This window comes from Megalobrama amblycephala, linkage group LG24 (genome assembly GCF_018812025.1).
Source record: "Megalobrama amblycephala isolate DHTTF-2021 linkage group LG24, ASM1881202v1, whole genome shotgun sequence".
NCBI classification, from domain to species: Eukaryota; Metazoa; Chordata; class Actinopteri; order Cypriniformes; family Xenocyprididae; genus Megalobrama; species Megalobrama amblycephala.
In genome coordinates this window covers 20,593,551-20,615,968 of record NC_063067.1, presented here as the reverse complement: position 1 = coordinate 20,615,968, position 22,418 = coordinate 20,593,551, and the positions used below count along the sequence as shown (strand labels likewise).

At 36.7% G+C, this 22,418-nt stretch overlaps 1 protein-coding gene and 1 long non-coding RNA gene across 2 annotated transcripts; one reads left to right on the top strand and one right to left on the bottom strand.

The window, feature by feature from the left end:
• The first annotated feature begins 12,105 nt into the window (after positions 1-12,105).
• On the top strand, positions 12,106-22,090 carry olfml3a (olfactomedin-like 3a). The gene is made up of 3 exons (XM_048177672.1): positions 12,106-12,465; positions 13,561-13,843; positions 20,008-22,090. The coding sequence occupies exons 1-3, from the start codon at positions 12,355-12,357 to the stop codon at positions 20,796-20,798; spliced, it is 1,185 nt and encodes a 394-aa protein (XP_048033629.1). The 5' UTR covers positions 12,106-12,354; the 3' UTR covers positions 20,799-22,090.
• LOC125259758 lies at positions 16,284-18,404 on the bottom strand. Its single transcript, XR_007182905.1, has 3 exons — positions 17,753-18,404; positions 16,721-16,759; positions 16,284-16,627 (listed from the first exon to the last, which is right to left on the bottom strand). It is a non-coding gene; the product is annotated as an uncharacterized LOC125259758 (long non-coding RNA).
• Positions 22,091-22,418: the final 328 nt, after the last annotated feature.

Genomic DNA, 22,418 nt, shown 5'->3' with positions numbered 1-22,418 from the left:
ATATGGAGAGTACGACGGGACGGAAAATCTAAAAAAACCTCTGTGTTAGTAGTCAACATTTCAAACAGGATGACAACGAACAGTGTTTACTGAAAGAAACCGCCATTTTCACAAAAGCCCAGCTGTCTCCATGTTACCTGGACCAAGAAATTCTTGAGAATTTCTCAGTCCAGGTAATATGGAGAATGAGTAGATATTATTCATTTACATATACTGTACCGACATTGTAACAATATAAAGCGGGTTGAAAATTGATGAAGTTACACTGCCTCTTCTTCTGAATTTTGTCCTTGGAAATACTTTTCCTTTTTTTTTCTTTTTTTTTTTACACATTTATGCATTGCTTGCACAAGTGAAAATGAGAAAGAAAAAAAAAATCTAATTATAATAGAAGTGTTAGACCAGAAACTTTTCAAGCACCTGGTAAATTCAAATATTATTTAAAAATGTACAAAACAATATGGAGTCCACCCAATCCTGTTCTGCTTTTACCAGAGAAATTGACTTTGATATTTGATTTGTCTTATTAAAAAGATAAATAAAACTTTTTGATTATGTATCATTCAACTATTATGTTGTCAAATTTTAGATTTTTTTTAAATATAGTATTACATACATATATGAATGAAGTGTAATTTTACATGAGCGAACACAAATCATGATTATATTTAAATAATCATCATACTTATACAACCGCAATTCCAGCTGGCATTTTTCTCCATTTTCATAATCTCCCCAACTCCAAAACTGCGAAGTAACGCCCTGAGGAAAGACTCGTGAAGATATATTATGAATCACATAGCCGCATCATTAGGTTAATTACCCCACAAACGCACAGCGGCTGGGCATGTTCACTTCAGAACGGCGACTGCGAGACGTGATGACACAGGCTGTCTTTGAGAGCGTCCTCATAATTGCCCTGGCCCTGACATGCATCTGTCAATGACACACTGCTCACGTTAATGCCCTTCTGTCCACAAAAACCAAGGGGGAAGGAGGTATTTTGGTGCTTTGGGGTTGGACAGGTTGCCCTTCGGAGACCGTGGGAGGCCCGAACTGGAGCCATTGGTTTAGATTGGTATCGTGTTAATGGTTCCCCAGACTCTGAGACCCACACTGGAAAACCGTAAGAGGCTGAAGAATGCAGATCTCCCTGAATCAATGTCACAATTAGAGACAATTGCACATACAGATTTGAGTCAGGCATCCAGACGCAATGTGCCTGTTGGAACGTGGCCCTTCTCATACCGTCTCCCCTGTTTCATATATGCAGTTATGCTGTTTAACACATAGGACACAGTATAAACTGTCAATGATGTTCCACTTAAAAAAACATCCAGTGATACATACTCTATCTGTATTGGCCAGGCAGTCCACAGACCTCTAGTGTCTAGTAGCAGCCGTCAGTCCTCCCCGCACAGCGCCACTGTGCTGGGCCCTTATGAGAAACATGTCAAGCATCTGTGATGAGGAGACAGGGATAAAACTAATAGCGGTAATCAGAGTAAATCTGCCCCTATTGTCTCTGCTCTGAGTGATAAGACAAGTGGAGGGGCTGTGGTACCCCACGACAGACTGATGGGAAAATGCAATGCTGAACTCGCCTGTATGATGGAGTAAACAGATTGATGAAACCAGCTTTTTGCTGAAAATGATCACATTGTCAATGTGAGACATGTCAATGTGTTTTTTTTTTGTTTGTTTTTTTAAGATCTGTAAAAGTTTTTTCTACCTGATCTAACTGTAGACTGTAAAAAAAGATAGATGACGCACCTTCAGTCTTTTCCATTCTAGAAAAGTGAAGTTGCCAATGTCCCAATATGGCGCTGACATCTTGGAACTCGAGTCTGCGCAGTAGTGAGCGTGAAGTGGAGCCGCGGTATCAAGGCCCCGCCCACACTCCTGCAGAATCGGTTAGTAGAGTTTACTGCAGAACAACTCATTATGTCGATGTGAAATAACCAGTTATGGAAATGTAGAACTTAAAGTTACAGCTTCAATCTCCTCCAGATCCCAAAAAAGTCTGTTGGTGCCTCAGTAACTTCTTCGCTCAGAGAAGCTATCAATCTCAGCTGTCAATCATGACGTCATGCTGCCGTTTTTTTAGCATCAAATAACTAACTAAAACCAAACTTATTTAAAAAAAAAAAAAATGAACATTTAAACTTACATCAGTGATAAAACTGCCTAAAATGACAAAAAACATCTTTGAAAAAAATGTATTTGGAGTGTAATTTGATTGTTCACGACCCATTCGATTACATGGAGAGGGCGGGGTTTATGATCTATTATTGCATCCAGCCACCTGGGGGCGATAGAAACATTTTGGCTTCACTTTTCAGGACTTGTGCGGCACACTTGGATCTAACACTTAGTTTAGTTTTGTTTGTGCAACCTAGTGTATTTATGTTGATTTAGTGTTGTTAAATAATAATTACGACTTAAATAAAATCAATGAATTTTGATTCTACCCCCCTAAAATTGCTTCATCTGGTAACACTTTTTTATTCTATTTAAATATATTTTAAAATGTAATTTATTCCTACGATGATAAAGCTGAATTTTCAGCATCATTACTCCAGTCTTCAGTGTCACATGATCCTTCAGAAATCATCATATGCTGATTTGGTGATCAAGAAACATTTCTCATTATTATCTTATTATTGTGCTGCTTAATATTTTTGTGGAAACCATGATAGATTTTTTTCAGGATTCTCTGATAACTTTAAATAGCAAAATAACAGCAATTATTTGAAATTGAAATCTTTTGTGTGTAGTCCTCTTTGTCATCATGATAACAGTTACTCTCAAGTAATATTTTTAAGATACTGTCTGCATTAAAAAGGCATTGATATTCACAGCCAGTGATCACCTGTAGACATTAACTCAGCTTTTCCTTTGAAATGGCTGATTATGAGTTCCAGTTACTTCAGAGTGAAGTAGGAGTAACACAGGAGTGAGATGGAGACAGCCAGAAGGAGAAAAATCTGAAATATTGCCTTGTCTGGTTCATAAAGTTCAATGTCAACAATCCAAATGGATTTCTCATTCTCCCGTTGGTGATGGTATGTGGTGTGGTTTGACACGGCTTTGTGCAGACCCCATACACACAAACTCCCCCTTCGGCTTCTCAGCCAGCCACTGCGCCATCACTCAATCCTCTCCTTGTTATAGAGCTCATAAATGTCAAAAATATCAGAGCCATTACAGCAATACGGCTATTTATGCTCGTTTTAGGAAAGTGATCTTCTGCTGGGTGATGATGGGGTGTCTGCCGGGTCATTTGGATGGAGAGTTGCTCTGCTTCCCTCTGTCGTTGCCTCTCAGACCCTGCTGCGATGAGGCCTGTTGCTGTGTCTTGCATGAAAGATAAAGGGCTGAAAATGAAGTATCTTCGGCCACATAACTCTCAAACTCATAATTTTCACAACTTTTAACTTTGGCATACCTTTGCTGCATTACTATTCCACGAGTTCTTTTCCTCAACATACTGCAGTCGATTTTCAGTCGCAGAGTCGAATGTGAGATCTCGGCCAGGTGAGAATATACTGAGGTTGTGGCTGATATAATGGTCTGGCTTAGTTCTCCATTTGTACCAGCTTTGCAGCTCATTATGTGGCCTTCCTCTCCACATGGTTGCAATAATTGGAGGGCTTTCCTCAAAATCCAGTGCAAGGGGTTGCATGATTGTGCCTGTGATAATTCTATTAACATAGCTTGAATTTTGAGGTATTAACATAAAGGATACAGGGTAAATAATGTTTTTTTTTTTTTTTTTTTTTTTTGTATGTAAAAGCTACTAAACAGCTCCTTAAAATCATATTGTTTTTTTGTTTTAAAAAAATGCTTTATCTCGACATTTACATTTATTTTTCTAACTGCATTTATGCTTTTAAAGGGGGGAAAAAAACTCTAGCTGCTAAATAATACCATTTGCGGAAAAGAGAAAATTTGTGGACATCATTTTCCCAATGTGGGACAGGTTTACAATCTCATGCTGGCAGAATATATTCCTGAAATAAACTTTCCAGGCTCTGGGAGTGAAAACAACTCCTTTTCTTTAGTGAGTGCTACTGGCCTCAGCCTGATATTCATCAGCGGGGATAACCTCTGACCTCTGGAATCATGTGATGCTGAGTGCTGGGGATCCTGCTGTAGCCAGACAGTCTGACTGTGTGGCAGCATCTCTTCCTCGCTTACATGCCCTCATCTTTCTCTTTTCCCCCTCTACCTCCTCCCCTATCCTGTGGTTAGGCTCAACAATATCACTATGTATTTGCTTTGTAAATATTTTTTCGCACCACCCTCTCTCTCTTAAAAGACTTCAGCACAAAAAAGAAAACTCATAGTCATCACGGTTGGGCAGTGCTATTTTTTTACCATATGAAACTGCTAAAAGGCATCTATTCTAGCCCTGTTATATTTAAATCCTTTAATAGATACACACCAGACTGCTGTATTTCAGATTAATCAGCATAGCTTTATTTATTTATTATTATTATTATTATTATTTACAAAATTTCAATAATCAATAAATTAATATTGGGTAACTTACATTTTGGGGACAATAATACTAGGTAGTTTGTCTATTTTTGCTCAGCCAACAAAAATAGCTCCAAACAAAGCCTCAGTAGAGCATATCTCAGAGCAAGCAGCAGTGTTTCATTCCTGAATGAATGAAATCCCGAACAAATTGGCTGTGCATAGCATTCATTCTAAATAGCAACTCAATTAAATTGAGTTTTGGGCCAATTAAATTGAGTTAGACAAACTCAATTAAAGAGTTTGTGTCAATTAAATTGAGTATATACATTGTGTATAATAATGAATGAAACGGCTTATAATAGATTTTCCAATTAAATGTTTTAATTTCTTTGAAAAGCATAAAAAATCATTTTATAAATGTATTAATTTTATTTAAACTGTACATTGGCCCAGTTGGACCAATTCAATTTAATTGGCCCAAAACTAAATTTTTGAGTTGGACCAACCCAATTTAATTGGCCCAAATTGAGTTTTAACTCAATTAAAGTTTTAGGCCAATTGAGTTGGTCCAAATCAAATGCAGTTTAAATGAAACTGATACATTTATAAAATGATTTTTTATGCTTATCAAGGAAATTAAAACATTTCATTGGAAAATCTATTAAAAGCAGTTTCATGCAATTAAATTGAGTTTTGGGCCAATTAAATTGAGTTGGTCCAACTCAGTTTACATGAGTAGTTCCAATGCAATTTGGTCCAATTAAATTGAGTTGGTCCAACTCAGTTAAATTGAGTTTTGGGCCAATTAAATTGAATGAGTAGTTCCAACTCAATTTGGGCCAATTTGATTGAGTTAGTTCAACTTAATTTGAGCCAATTTAATTGAATTGATCTAACCAATTAAATTGAGTTGTTTAATCACAAAAAGAGAACTTTAATACTTTTTAGGGGTAACGATACATGTATTCATCCCAGACATTCACAGTACGGACAATCTAGAAGGGGGCACAACAGGAAAACGCGCAGAAGAAGAAGAACAGACGATCTATGCATAGATATGTTTACGTGTAAACTCTCAACCAGTGTTTCAACCGTGGAAAAACATCAATAAAACAGCCTGAGAATAATATCTTACGTAGCATTTATCGAACCGTCTTAGGGCTAGAGTTAGTATCGAGGTACGTACCGAACCTTCATGTTTGTGTATCGTTACAACCTTTAGGGCATAGTACTATGAATGGATGAATTGGGACATAGCAAATCATTTTCCACAACCTTCTGGTGTTACAGGTTTAATTCAAGTAATTTCGTTCATTTTAGTGAAGTTAAAATGTTATATAGCCAAATTTCCTGAACGCATCCACTTATGCAATCTTTGATCATATTATGAATTAGGGAATAATTATAATGAAGCCAAAAACACATTATAAGAAACATAAATTATTAGTTTACCTTCCGTTTTTTTAATTTTTTTTTTTTTATAAATAAGCAATGAACAATTATATTTCTGAGTGATCATTTTTCTACGATGGTCCCTCTCCTGTCCTTAAAGTGTTTGTGATATGGTTCAATGCCTCAAAGAAAATTTCATTATACCTGCTTTTGCAAATACTAGTAGCCTAATCTCTAAATCCTGATGGGACTTTTAAAATTAGGATTACATCCATCAGATCCATCATTATCTCCATTCTGAAGAACATCTGCAGCTGTGATACTGTTAATTGTATTATGTAGCACACACTGATGGCTCACTGAACAAATTCTGAAGCATTCCACATATATTAGTCATATTACTGTACCAGCACTGAGAGCTGTGCTGTTTGGAGTAGAGCGTGAGACAACATGTTTGGCTTTCGAGCCCTGTTGTGGATAGGAGTGCTGGTGTAATTAGTGCTTGGTGATATAATAGTACACAGTCACACCCCCTGAGTTCCTCACAAAGCCTTTCAGAGCAGGAACAAGTGGAGCATTGGCAATATGACATTAAAGACTCAGCTTGGCCAAAGAGCACGGACGCCCCATGACGGCTGGCCATTGACCAGCGGCCCATATGAACCCACAAGTGGCTCCCAGCTGTAGCGGGGCTTAAAAAGAGGCGCTGTGCTTAACTTGCTTCAGCCCACTTGCTCGTCTGAGAACATGTGTGAGGTACGAGGGAACAGGTTTGTCTTTGATGAGAGAGTTTGTTTTTGGTTCTCAGTGAGGAGAGAGAGGTGGCATAGTCTGGCTGCTGACGTAGCCTGTGGGACAGCCGAGACCGTGTGGGGGGTACAGCTCGCCAGGCAGCTGGGAGCTCCTGTGCTGGGACGTCTGCCTGTGGATTTAGCTTTCTGTGGACATGCCTAGATACTGTGTCTTTATTTCCAAAGGCCAACCCGCTGGACAAGAGGCCTGTACTGTGTGTGCTCTCCGAAATGAATGCTGCTCTGTTAAGACTTTTCCAAGCCGTGCCAACTGTCCTCTGCCTGTCTGATGTCTGCAAAGCTGACCTAACACACATAGTTTAACGTACCAATTAGGGGCGTGATGACATTTTGAAAATGGATTTGGTAAAAGAGATTCAACTGTTTTTACTCAGTATGTTGCATAAACATCACATAATTCAATTGAGTTTATATAAATATTTCTATGCTATGACCTATAAGGAGGCAGCATCATTCACAAACATGTTCAAGAAGTCCTGTTTTTCCAATAAGGGTACGTTTTTCAAAACTATGTTTCTGTGACAAACCCACCTACAGAAAGCAGGCTGGGAATCAATAGCCTATATATTGCACGATTCAATTTGATTCTGATTCGCAAACTTATGAATTGATTCCAATTTTGTTCAGTTTCAATATTTTGTTTAGACAGCCTATTCTGAAAATTATACCATGCAGTGTTAGAGAACTGGCTTAGGAATTGGGCTACAATGGTTGCGCTGAGTGTTTTGATCCACTAAAAAAACAGCTCATAAGAGTTATTTGATTCGGGAATCGGGCTATCACTGTATGTTTTTCATTCGTCAAAAAGAACCGACTCATTAGAGACATTGTATTCGGGAGTGGAACTACACTGGTCGCGATTAGTCTCATGTAGCCAGACATTTAGACTGACGGCAGAAGGTCTGAACTATATCACAGTTTTCATTGGCCAAGGAGAGCCCAAGATGATGTTTGACTGACATGTAATGCAACCAATCACTGTTCGTGTTCGTTGTTTAGGGGCGTGAAAATGTAAATTTGATGTCCCTACAATAACAGACCGGAGTGGATCTAATAAATTATTATTTCAAGAACTTTGTGCAAGTTTACAGCAACAATAGAGCCACGACCTTCACGTACTTTTGAAAATCCAACGTTTAGTTGAGCTCATTCTCACAGTTGTAAACACGATGGCTTTCTTCTAGGGGGTTTGACGTCACGTCATTTGTCTCAAGGCGGACCGTTAAAGAACACGACACGCGCGTCTCCCGGACATCCTGTAGAATTCAACCAACCAGATGACGACTTTGAAAATCCTGAAGTGTTTCCAGTTAAGTGTGCCATATGCATCAGACGTTCAGCTAATGGTCCGTCGGTGTGACATCTGAGGTTGAGACTAGGTCGAGATGTATATTTTTGTTCATCAAAAAGAACTGGCTCATAAAAAAGTCATTTGTGTCAGGAATCAGGTTACACTGCTATAAGTTTTTGATTCACTACACAGAACCGATTCATAAGAATCAGACTACGTTGTTGTTGCGTGTTTGTTTTGGATTGCAGCCCGCAATGACTCAATAGAAAGGTGTTACTTGCCATTGTTTCCCGCTACACAGTTTTTTATTGCATCACACTGCAAAATCACATTCATTAGTGAGATAAGATATTAATTTCTTTAGAGAAAAGTGGTTCAGGAAACACGCAACTACAAAGAGACTCTTTGCCTTTTGTAGTTGCGTTTTTACTGTACCGCTTTTCTATGTCGCCGTTGTTTAATTTTCAGCCCCATACTAGATTGCTCCAAACTGAATTTCATTGTATTAAATATGCAATGACAATAATAAAGTCCCTAATTTTCAACCCCAGTACAAACAAATGTATATCTTATCTGAGTTATGAATGTAATTTCGCAGTGTGATTAATCTGAAAATTCGATTTGAAGAATCAATATCGGAACCGTTCAAATAAAGATCACGATCAATTGGAAAATTGATATTTTCAGTTATAATAAATGTATAAATATATAATGTTCCTTTGAAGAAGCATCTGCAGTGGCCACTCAGTGAATCCTGGGAGTGGAGAGGAAGGTCCAGGCTGCTTAGGGCCACTAAGTCCACAAAGTGGGCCCGAGGTTGGAGTCAGACAAAATAAGTGTCAAGTGAGCGTGCTGCTAATTATGCCTTGACTATTACCTGGACTGACAGCAAGAGAATGGGAGGAGAGGGGGTGGGTCCGGAACATTCAGTCAAGCAGAAAGTTCCCAAACGTTGAGGCTAACACAGGTCAAGTGATTTGGCGCCTCGGGTGTATTAAAGCTATTTACAAGAGGCAGAGGGATTTATGGTGCTTTTGCACAGTCTGTTCTTTTATATGACCTGGCACTAGGTGGTCATGCTTTCTGACCTACTCAATCATTATTTCGACCCAATAAAAATCTTTCTGTTCATATGTATTTAGGTTGTGTTTTAGGAGCTAGAAGTGTTCAGCGAGAGAATTGCTCCTCTGCAGGCATAAAATCTCAGTCAGGCTGTCTTTTTCATAATGGCTCTATAAATAACACAGAAGCACAAATGTTTTTGTATAGTTTTACAGTTGTTATACAGTGGGGTCCACAAGTTATTGAAACTTGTTATCTAAAATAATAAAGAAGTGTTTAAGATTCTTCTCCACTAATCAAACAGAAAATGTGTGGCATTGATCATGTGACTCCACTGAATAGATGTTGTTGAAGCTCAAGATGCTCTTTGAATCATCTCAAATAACACTGGAGAACATGAGCATTTTACACAACATTTTTTGACAAACTTGTAAAGTTTATGCAGCTTGTGTGCTGTCATTAATGCAAAGAGAGACAAACCAAATACTAAGACTTTCTGAAATTCGTCTATATTTTAGTTCAGCTCTTTAAAGAGTTAGTTCACACAAAAATGAAAATAATGTCATTTATTACTTACCCTCATGCCGTTCCACACCCGTAAAACCTTCGTTAATCTTTGGAACGCAAATTAAGTTATTTTTTTTTTATTGCTGCGTAGCCAGCAATGACATTTTCTCTTTCAAGATCCATTAATGTACTAAAAACATATTTAAGTCAGTTCATGTGAGTACAGTGGTTCAATATTAATATTATAAAGCGACGAGAATATTTTGGTGCGCCAAAAAACAAAACAAAATAACGACTTATATAGTGATGGCCGATTTCAAAACACTGCTTCAGGAAGATTCGGTACGTTATGAATCTGCGGTTCGGAGCGCCAAAGTCACGTGATTTCAGCAGTTTGGCGGTTTGACACGCGATCCGAATCATGATTCGATACACTGATTCATAATGCTCCGAAGCTTCATGAAGCAGTATTTTGAAATCGGCCATCACTAAATAAATCGTTATTTTGTTTTTTTTGGTGCACCAAAAATATTCTTGTCGCTTTATAATATCAATATTGAACCACTGTACTCACATGAACTGATTTAAATATGTTTTTAGTACATTAATGGATCTTGAGAGAGGAAATGTCATTGCTGGCTATGCAGGCCTCCATCGGATTTCAACAAAAATATCTTAATTTGTGTTCTGAAGATGAGCGAAGGTCTGTGAAACGGGTGTAAAACGGCATGAGGGTGAGTAGGACATTGTTTCATTTTTGGGTGAACTAACCCTTTAATCCGTTCTAATAGCCTACTGATAATTTATCATTAAAAATGCAAATATATGTATGTATGTCATATTTAATAGATTTTTTTTCATAACATTGATGAACCAAATTTTAAAAAACCTAATGTAAGAAAAAACATAAAAGTAATGGAATAGAATGGTAACCACTGATTGGATAGTCAGGTAATCTATGAACTAACTTTTGCAGCTTGCTTATACTTCCATCTAGTGGCCATAAGTGGAAAAGAATCTAACCGTGATGAAACAGATTGATGTTGAGAATAAATCTCAATTGTATGTTCTTTCTTTTTGCAAATCATGGTATATTGTACTGTAGATTATTTCCATAAATAATATCATTATGTATATATGTGTGTGCTTGTGTGTAATAACATAAGTCAGTATGTATATATGTTCAGCATCACAAACACTGCATAACTGCAGATCTGGTCAATGACATAACATATGTCCGATTGCTCAACAGGGTTCATGGCCCCCAGTCTGCAAGCAACTGGGAGCGTTGCCATGACAACACCAGCTGCACAAGTGAGACATAAAAATAGTATGAAAATCAGAAAGACAGGAAAAGGTTAAAGCATCATTTCAGTGATTCCATATATCTCATATTTAATTTATTAATTAATTAATTTGTGGGCTTTATGTGGAATGATAAACCATTACAGAAATATGTTCATTACAACATTGGACAAAAAACTTACTGTTGTGTTTGTGGAGTATTTCCTTCTTATTCAGGTTCTTGCACTTTATGTTAGTTTTCCTCAGTTACACATAATATTGTAATGACAAGAGTGTTGAATTCTGACATTTTGTACTTGGCTATTTGGTATTGAGCTCAGGTTGTGTGAATCCTTGATAGAGCTCATCTGTCTGTCAAAACAAAAGGTCAATTTCTTCAGTCACTTAACCTGTAGAGCTCATCGACGGGCACAGAGACGAAAGGTTAAACCTCTGAGAATGAAGAAGGTAAAAAAAAACATTTTTTATATTCACAGTACTGACCCAGTCAAAACACACATTCCTTCCTAACAGCTTTCTTCAGCTCTAAGAGCTTTTTCTTTCGAGAACTGAGGGAAATTTACTTTGTTGGACATTAAGAGAGATTTAATCAAAATATTTAAAAACTGCAACTGTGAATGATTTTCACTCTGCATAATTCTGTTTGACTTTTAAGGGATCTTCAATTACATTTCATTTCAAATGAACCGAGTGCCCTTTCAGTGGTATTTGCATTACCAGGATGATTTGATTTCCTTATGCATGTATGGTAAGTTTCTGATTAAACGAACATGATGAAGGTTTTACTTTTAGATGGAGGTTTGACAGTTAGAAATTAGATTGTTGCTTAACTCAGAACAAATTGTTTTGTCATATTTTACTACTTTAACCGTTATTTTACCAATTTGTTGAATAAAGTTGCATGTATGAGATCATAGCCAACAGACTGTAATACAGTCTTAAAAATAAAGGTTCTTTATTGGCATAAATGGTTCTATTTTTTAACTTCCATGGAACATTTACATTGCAAAAAAAGGTTCTTCAGATTATTCTGTGAAGAAAATGAAACTAAGAACTGTTCACATAAAGGTTCTTTGGAGAACCCAAAATGGTTCTTCTATTGAATCGCTACTAAAACCCCCCTTTCTTTTTAAGAGTGTGCTTTTATTTCAAAACTGCAGAAATTGGAACTAATAAATGATGTTTCTTATAGAAATTAGTACATTTTTACTGTACTTCAGTGACTTTATCTTTCAGGCACACCGCATGGTTCTCTTTTGAGGACGAAGAGAGGCCAGAGATACATGGCTCCTCCCTCAGTGTAAGTAAAAACATTCCAGCCAAGTGAGAGAGCCAGCGAATTTGAAACGCTGGAAGTCACTTCTTTTGGTCCCTTCTCCTTGTGAGCACTCTCATGCTTACTAGAGGACAAGGACGCTCCATAAGCAGCTGCAGCACATCTTTTTTGAGGGTTCTTTTGTTTTGTGGAGTACGTGAAAGCGTCCCTTATCCAAAGCCAAGATGAAAGCCTCCATATTTTTCATTCTCTTGACCATTTTGGCTCATTCCAGAGGCCAGTACCACTACCAGGGCCTGATGAACTACCTGGAAAACAGGATGATTGCTATGGAGGTAAGAGAATTTTAGTTCTTCTGGCCACATTTCATATATACTATACTGTCTGCAGTTATGCTAATTTTCAGCCATTTTATAGAGACGTCCACTTTTCTAGACATACGTCAAAACTCTGAAACAATGCTAAATCGGAGAGTTCTTTACATTTATTCAATTTGACAACACTTCAAAATGTTGGCAATATCTGTAAGCGCAGTTTGTTCAAAGTGAAAGTCCTTAACTCAGTCCTTCAGAAACATCGTCCCAACACAGCAGTGACTTCTCAAACCAATGAACCATAGCTTAGATCAACAGAAATGTCTTCATCTAAGTCTTCAGCAAGTGCTGGCTCACATCTACTTAAGATTCACTGCAGTCTTACTTTTTTTTCTTGAGTGAAGTTGTACCCAAGAGCAGAGAAACATCTCCCTGATTGACAGAATAGTTTATCTCAGCACTTTTGTTCTCAGTGAAGCTGAGCTGAAAAATTAAACACTGATTCAATAAGCAAAATAATTACTCATGATTAAGTAGACACTTCATTAGAATATAGTCAATTTACATATATCATATGCAGACAGGACTGTCTTGATTACCAGAATCAGCAGGAGCCACTGAACATGGTGTTATTCTTAACTCTCATATGGTGTTAATTTCCTGCTGTCTTGGTATTTGGGGGTCAATATGACACCAAACATTTATAGAGCGACTGTAAAAAATTTTGAAACTTTTTATAAATACAAATGATATATCATTTCTTTTGTTTACTTCTCATCTATATATTTATGCTGTGTTTTTGGAGATATGAAGTACTTTTTTTTTTCTTATTTACCATAAAATTCTGCAAATACACAAAAAGTTTGCATATGAAATATTACATTTTTATAAAAAAACAATTCAGATAACAATTGATTTTGCCTTTGACTGAGAAAAAAGAGGCTAACACTGCTCTCCAGAATTACTCAACACTTCTCAACCATTATTACCAGCAGGCCTTCAATAAAGCACCATTGGAATAAGTTTAACTTTGGAAAGAATTTGCTGCACTTTTTGATGGCTGCAGATCATTGTAAACAATTACGTGACTCATTAGTGTATTTGTCATTCTTCCAGGAACGCATTGCCTTGTGGCATGAACAGAACAACCGCTACAACTCCGACCTGAAGGAATTCAGGCAGCAGGCTGCAGACCTGTTGGAGAAGTTGGCCAAGGAGCATAATAAACTGCGTTCAGACATGGAGGGCGCAGGAGCACGGGTAGACCGTGTGGAGCGTGAGATGGACTATATTGAAACCAAGAATCCCCCTAAGCCTTGTGTGAAAGCAGCAGACAAAATGGTGGAACAGGACGTGGTTGTCAAAGAGAGGAAGAAGGAAGACTTCTTTGAGTTGTCTGGTGAGTCTGGGAAATCAGGATTTGACAGCTGAAGCCAAACTTTTGATCATGTACTTTCACTTTTAGCCTTGACATACTCTTGGCTGAGGGATACTATAGCTATATTTAGCCTACTGTTAGAAAGCAGACCAGTTTGGGGGAGTTTTCTCTGGAAAATTGTAATACTGGAAAATAAAACTGGGAGAATTAATAGCTGCAATTTAAGACAGAGAGGATGAAGCATGTGCTTTGATTTAAGACATTTGAATTTTTTGAGAACTAGCATCCCAATTACGCTCATCCATACTGGGATTGTGCTGTAGGCTGTCACTGTCTCACTTGAACAGTATTTGCTTTAATGGTAGAAAACCTGGTTTCTGCTAGTGTGGATTTATTCATTTACAGGAAACATGTGGCCTGCCTTGTTAATAGGTTGTTTGCACATGACGTCACAGCAGCAGTGCGAATGAGTCTGGAGGGCAGGGAGTGATTTTTCTATATAGGAATCCTATCAAAAACGTTGTTTATGGTTGCTCAAATCGATAAAATCGGGAACCCAGAAGATATTTATATCGTTTACATAACTTATACCGTTTTTTATAACTTATATCGTTTTTTAACTTTAAAAGTTGTCGCCTTTAATAGCGTTTTGCGTCTGATAATAATGAAATGAATATGGATACCTGCTTACCTCATTTATTTTTGACTTGGTTAAATATCCACATCCTTCATGGTATCGTTTGCAGGGAAGATAAGCTATTTTATCCCACTGAATGATAATTTGATGTTTTCACTTCAGTTTTGTAGTTTTCCGTTCACAATGTTGATCTGGTTACCATGAGAACAGTATCACGCAATGCTGCTTTATCCATCAGAAAATGTCCAATACATTTTTAAAAAGCTGACAGACGTCGATTCAACAACAAAGACAACACTTTCAAAAACACTCAGCTATGTGATTATTTTATTGAGTCATAGGGAGTGGGTTAAATCAGTGACATTATTAGATTTGATATACTGTACACTGTTAACGATTTTCTTGTATTTTTACAGTACAGTACTGGCAGCAGGGTTGCCAGCAAGTTACTGTATTTTGATTTACAGTAATTGTACTGTAAGTCAATTTACAGTACACAAGAACAGTACTGTAACTCTACAAAACAGTACTGTACTGTATTTTTACTGCATTTTCTATTTTTAATTTGCTTCTGCTGTAATTAATACAGTATTGTATTCTAATATCAATATTGATATATTACTGCAATTTTCAAAATAATAACTAATAGTTAATATTATAATTATACAATATGTAGTTATTATAGTATATAAATTTATAGGAAGTAATATTAATGATGACAGAATACCTGCAAATCAAAAGACAATCCAAACAACGTTCTTGTCAAAAATATGTTTTATTCAATCACAAACTATTAAAACCATTTTATTTAAAACCATTGCATGTTCAGTGAATCAGCAATTTACATGTATTAATGGCTGTGAAAGGGACAGTTTACCCAAAAATGAAAATTCTGTCATCATTTACTCTCACTCAAGTTGTTCTAAACCTATATGAATTTCTTCCTTCTGCTAAACACTAAAGAAGATATTTTAAAGAATGTTGGTAACCAGACAGTTGATGGTAACCAACATTCTTTAAAATATCTTCTTTAGTGTTTAGCAGAAGAAAGAAACTTATACAGGTTTGGAATAACTTGAAAGTGAGTAAATGATGACAGAATTTTCATTTTTGGGTAAACTGTCCCTTTAAAGGGTTAGTTCACCCAAAAATGAAAATTCTGTCATTAATTACTCACCCTCATGCCGTTTTACACCCGTAAGACCTTCATTCATCTTCAAAACACAAATTAAGATATTTTTGTTGAAATCCGATGGCTCAGTGAGGCCTTCATAGGGAGCAATGACATTTCCTCTCTCAAGATCCATTAATGCAGTAAAAACATATTTAAATCAGTTCATGTGAGTACAGTGGTTCAATATTAATAGTATAAAGCAATGAGAATATTTTTGGTGCACCAAAAAAACAAAATAACGACTTATAAAGTAATGGCTGATTTCAAAACACTGCTTCAGGAAGATTCGGAGCGTTATGAATCAGCGTGTCGAATCTGCTGTTCGGAGCGCCAAAGTCACGTGATTTCAGCAGTTTGACATGCGATCCGAATCATGATTCGATACGCTGATTCATTACACTCCGAAGCTTCCTGAAGCAGTGTTTTGAAATCAGCCAACACTAAATAAGTTATTTTGTTTTTTTGGCGCATCAAAAATATTCTTGTCACTTTATAATATTAATATTGAACCACTGTACTCACATGAACTGATTTAAATATGTTTTTAGTACATTAATGGATCTTGAGAGAGGAAATGTCATTGCTGGCTATGTAGGCCTCACTGAGCCATCGGATTTCATCAAAAATATCTTAATTTGTGTTCTGAAGATGAACGAAGGAACGACATGAGGGTAAGTAATAAATTACATTATTTTAATTTTTGGGTGAACTAACCATTTAAATGTGCACAAATGTAAATGAAAAAAAACATACAAGAAAAGAGAACTTGAGGATTGGGTTGGGTTGGGTAAAAGAATGACAAGCGAGTGACGAAAAAAACAAAAAAAAACAAGTGTGTGTGTGTGTGGGTGCAGGCATCATTTTGAAGTTTTGTGGGTTGATGGCCGTCACCTTCCTCTGCACCACCCTTTTGGTCCCCTTGCTGACTCCCTGTCTGGCAGTACACTTCATCTGTCTGGCATTTCCATCTTCAGGATTGATTCTGACCAGGAACCTGTTAGCAATATCATACCAGTCAATAAATATGCTTTTCATTTTTGGGTGAACTAACCCTTTAAAACATTGTATTAAAATGGCTAATACTTACAGAAAACTTATTCCCAGGCTGCAAAGACACACCGTAGAGCTGTAAGAAATCAAAATACATTTTATTCAGCTATGTGTTACTTGTTAAGAACGTATAAGCCAACACGTCACTGTATTTCATACACTCTATACAATCTTTATTAAAAAAAAAAAAAAAAAAAAAAAAAAAGCTTCTGCTTCTAAAAATTCTAACTTGCTTTTTTTGGCATAGGCTACATGGGTCTATGTTGACTAATATATCAACTCTGATATATATATATATATATATATATATATATATATATATATATATATATATGATTTTTACCTTTATTCATAAATAATGAATTATTATTTGTCATTACAATCACAAGTCTTCCGCCTAAATGAAATTAAGTAAACTGGTACCAATAGTTAATCTCTCTAAGCCCAAATCACCTATTTACATTGCAATGGAAAGTTACGTATTTTTAAGCCTTGTTTTCACATATTTTTCTGTCTAAACGAATATTCATATAGTCCAGTGTTGACCGCGACAGCTGCAGCCGTCATCCGGGAAACCGACTGGAAATATTTTTAGCAGTTTAAGCACTGTCAATGTACGTCTATTACAATACTAAAAGTTCTTGCTGACAGGCTCAGATCGGACATTATAAAAAGGATCCCTACAGAGATAGACATTTTTGTTATCATATTATCATTCAAACCTAGACTCCATTAGCAAACGCAGTAATTTTACCTCGCAGACCATCGTAAATCACACTACATTCAAACTCGACAGAAACAAAATAAAACTCGTGAAAACCATCTTAATTTGTCTTTTCAGCGTTTCAACAATCCCAAGGCCTGGTTTGGTCAAAATAAACCAGATGTAATTCACCGAGTTAGAATTGAAAATGTCGGGGCAAGCGGGAAACAGACACCTAAGTGAACTCTGTAACGGTGTTTTGGCAACGTTCGCTGGCTGAACTTCCACTGTCATTTCACAAGTTATGTAGGCTACACTATAGCGTAAAATCCTAAAACCTAAATATAAAATGTAAAATTAACTTACCAAACTTGCAGATATCGACCGAGAGAGACATCCAGATATCCATGAGTGAGCTGCAGTTGTGTTCTGACGTCAGTCGGGGGCGCTGTTTACAGCAATCCTGTATTATTGCCTGGCATATTACAGCCAAGTTACAGCTAGGTTACAGCAACACTAAAATATACTGTAAAATGTTCCCGCTCAAACAAAATTACCCAGAATGCAATACAAATTACAGTATTGTACTGTAATATAATAATGCAGTATTGTACTGTAGGTTTTTACAGTAATGTGCTGCTAAATCTACAGCGACATTTAACAGTGTACGGCGTCTTCCCGTCACCTCCTCAACCTGCTTCCCTTAGTTTGTTTTTACACGTATAAGGCAACAATTGTATTACAGCGTCCAGTTTTTTCTTTGAACGATGATGTGAACTCCTGTTGCAATTTTCGATTCAGCATAAATGACCTACAATGGCGACATTTTTCACAATCGCGACAGAAAATCAAAAATACTGCCCTAACTTCACTAGCAGAAAGGCAGCGCGATATAAACAAACCCAGACTAGAAGTGAACGCGGCGTGACGGCAGCTTCACATTCTCTATATCTATCTCCTCTATGACAGGAAAGTCTTTCAATTCAGTGGAAAAGTCACTCATCTACATAACATAAAGATCACGTCCAACATATGTTATGATTTGCTGTTTATACCTTTCTAAATCAGCACAGAAAGGACTTTTCTCCATCTCTTCCATTCTAATTTTCACTGCTTGCCCTCCACCGGTGTTTCGCGCGTCACCAGAACCACGTGATTGCAAACAACCTATTAGGAAACAAGGTTCAAAGAATCAAGCCAATCAGTTCACTAGATTAGCCATTTGGCTTTTGTGGTTTAAATGTTACGCAATTGTTGGGTTCTAGCCTATTTTGTTATCCAGAATGTTGCAGTCAAAGCAGATGAATGTATTTTTGTTTTATTTGCCTGTTTATCTGACACCTTTATAGTTCATCTGTCTTCTCTGAAGTACGGTGTTGTTAACACTGAATCCACTCTAAAGCTGAAGGCTGAAGCCAAAATTCCAGTCAATTACATTTATTTATAACTTTTCAAGCAAAAGTGATGCGTATAATTTATACATTATGTGCTTCAAAAGTTTGGGGTTGGTAAGATTTTTTTATGTTTTTGAAAGAAGTCTCTTATGCTTACTAAGGCTGCATTTATTCGATCAAAAATACAGTAATATTACAGTAACAGTAATATTGTGAAATTGTATTACAATTTAAAATAACTGTTTTAATATTTTTAAAAATGTTGTTTATTCCTATTATGGCAAAGCTGAATTTTCAGCATCATTTCTCCAGTCTTCAGAGTCACATGATTCTTCATAAATCATTCTAATATGCTGATTTGGTGTTCAAGGAACATAATTAATATGATCAATTTTGAAAACAGCTGTGCTGCTTAATATTTTTGTGAAAACCTTGATATCCATTTATTTCAGGATTTTTTGATGAATATAGAAAACATAAAAGCAAAGCATTTATTTAAAATATGTATTTTTAACAATGTCTCTGCTGTTACTTTTGATTAATTTAATGACTTGCTGAATAAAAAAAAAATCCAATTGAATTAAATCCAATTACTGACTCCAAATACACTAGTAAAAATATTATGAAAAACCTTTTGTAATAAAGAAAATAACTGGTAAGGGAATCTAAAAAATAAAAAGTGAATAAAAAAAACATATTAGCATTTCCCTGATTGAATGTTTGCTATAAGCTTTACTATATATTTTTTTTAGAACAGCCTGACTCAGTTTATTTTTAATACAGTTTTAGCCATAAAATGTGACAAATTATGACAGGAGAAACTAATAAAGCCTAACACATTTTTAATAAATTGTGTCTTTGAATTTAAATGTCTTAGAAATAGTTCCCAACAGCCTGTATATTAAAACGAAGATGTATTAACAATCATGTTTGTTAACCCCCACACAATCCTGCACATTTATATAAGCATACATGACATTTAAGGGTGGAACTTTCACAGCTGTGGAGGCTAACATTAGATTTTTTTTTTTTTACTCATTTTTCACCTTCAAGTTTTCCAGGTTTATTTCTTTCATAATGGGTTTAAACGTTTCATTTCATTTTTCATAATGCTGTCTTCCAGTGCTTGTGCAATCTAATCGGTCTGTATAAAGTGCTTTCAGAGTTTGCAATATTAATCATAGTATGCCCCACGTTGACATTAATTATGTTTGTTTTCATCGGCAGTGTGTGTGAACATTGTATCCACTCTAAAAGCAATGAAGATCCTTAAGAGGTTGGGGAGCCCGAAAGGTGTCTGGACCAAAGATGCCAGGTCAGCAAAAGTCTATGTCTTCAACGGCACATCCGACAACACGCTGTATGAATTCAACTCAGTGAAAGAGCTCTCGGCATCATCAGGCGTATCTAAAGGCAAGCAAATCACTGTTCCCTCCGCTTGGAACGGGACAGGTCATGCAGTCTATGATGGCTTTCTCTATTACATCAGTGAAAGTTCAGAGCTCCAAGTTATTAAATATGACCTCAAGAAAGGTTCGGTTGCAGACAGTGCAGTGTTTCCCATGGAGGACCGCAGCCCAGTGTACCAACTCAATCCAGAGACAATGGTGGACTTGGTGGTGGATGAGGATGGGCTATGGGCGCTGTATCCGGCCGGAGACACTATTAATCTTGCTAAGATGGACTCTAACTCTCTGGATATAGAACAGATGTGGGACACGGCGTGTCCAAGAAACAATGCTGAAGCAGCTTTTATTGTCTGTGGCACAGTCTATGTGGTTTACAACACCAAGCCGCCGAGCCGCTCGCGTGTGCAGTGTGTGTACGATGTGAATGACATGGTGAGCAGTGGCGAAGCCCCTCTGATTTATTTCCCAAGGCGCTATGGGGCTCATTCCAGCCTCAAATACAATCCTGAGGAGCGGCAACTCTATGCATGGGATGATGGGTACCAGATTCTGTATAAACTAGCGCTGAAGAAGAAGCTATGGGCGATAATGCCACCACCTGAGGAATAGTGGCACTTTTTAGCTCTTAAAGGGCTTTATGTTCCTGGCTATAAAAAGTTTGTGTTTTCTTTAGGGGATAGTTACTGAAAGTGAAAATTCTGTCATTATTTATTCACCTTCATGTTGTCAAATCTGTATGACTTTATTTGTTCCATTAAACTCAACAGGAAAAATGTTGAATTTTTTTCCATTCAATTACAATGGAAGAGGACCAATGTGTTTAATCGTCAAAAAGGACACAAAACCTTCTCTGAGTCAGAACTTTTAAATGAATTGACTTATCCAGTTCACAGAATGATTTGTTCATGACTGAACCTGTTCAGTCAGTTTAATTCACTGATTCAGTTGCAGCAGTTAATGGCTCACTGAATTGTCAATGTTAAACAAACTGGGTCTAATTCTTACATAAATCTACCATGACTTTTTTGTGAAACAAACAAACAAACAAAAAATGTAATAAAAATATGAATCTGAAAATGATTGAGTTTTAATTACCTGTAGTTTTATGCTGTAATTTGAACCCCACTCTTTATCTACAGTATATTTTAAACTTAAATTTTCACATGAAGTTATTGTATGACTTCAGAAAACTTGAAATGTATAAGTTGTATGGATCTATTATAATACAATTATGGTGGTTTAAAGGGTTAATTCACCCAAAAATTAAATTTCTGTCATTAATTACTCACCCTCATGTCGTTCCACACCTGTATGACCTTCGTTTGAACACAAATTAAGATATTTTTTTATGAAATCTGAGTTTTTTTTTTCTAATCTCCCATAGAAATCAATGAAATTACTATATTCAAGGTCCAGAGAAATAGTAAAGATATGGTTAAAATTGTCAATGTGACTACAGTGGTTGAACCTTAATGTTATGAAGCCATGAGGGAAAAAAAACAAAAATAACGACTTTATTCAGCAATTTCCTCTCTACCCTGTCAGTCTCCTAAGCTTTCTTTGCTTTCTTTGTTGCTTTCTATGGGGAAAAAAAAAAAACCTCTCGGATTTTATCAAATCGAAGGTCTTACGGGTTTGGAACGACATGAGGGTAATTAATGACAGAAATTTCAGTTTTTGGTGAACGAACCATTTAAAGCCCTGTTTACACTAGTGCGTTTTTGTTTTAAAACGGCGTTTTAAAATGAAAATGATCCTCGTCTACACTATAGCGTTTCCACAGCATTTCAGAAACGATCTCTGTGACTACATGTCACATGACTGTTCAAGCACACTGGGCATGCGCGTACAAGTGTAAACAGTTGCCTCGTGCATGTAGGCAGCTGCAGTATTAAAAAAACAGCGGAGTTTAACTGCACAATGGCTGCTAAAAATGACAACAAAGCCAGCAAATGCAGTTCAGTCTCTATGTTATTGTTTACACGGTCGTCAAGGATACGCAGAGCGAACGTAGGCAGCCACACCATCATTTTCAAAAGTCTCCGTTTTGGTCCGTTTACACTGAAACACAACCCCGGCGTTTTCAAACTTTTAAAAACAATGGCGTGGCTCCCCACGTTTGCTCTGCGTATCATTGATGACAACAAATAACATGGAGACTGAACTGCAATCGTTGCTGGCTTTGTTATCATTTTTAGCAGCCATTGTGCAGTTAAACTGCATTTTTTT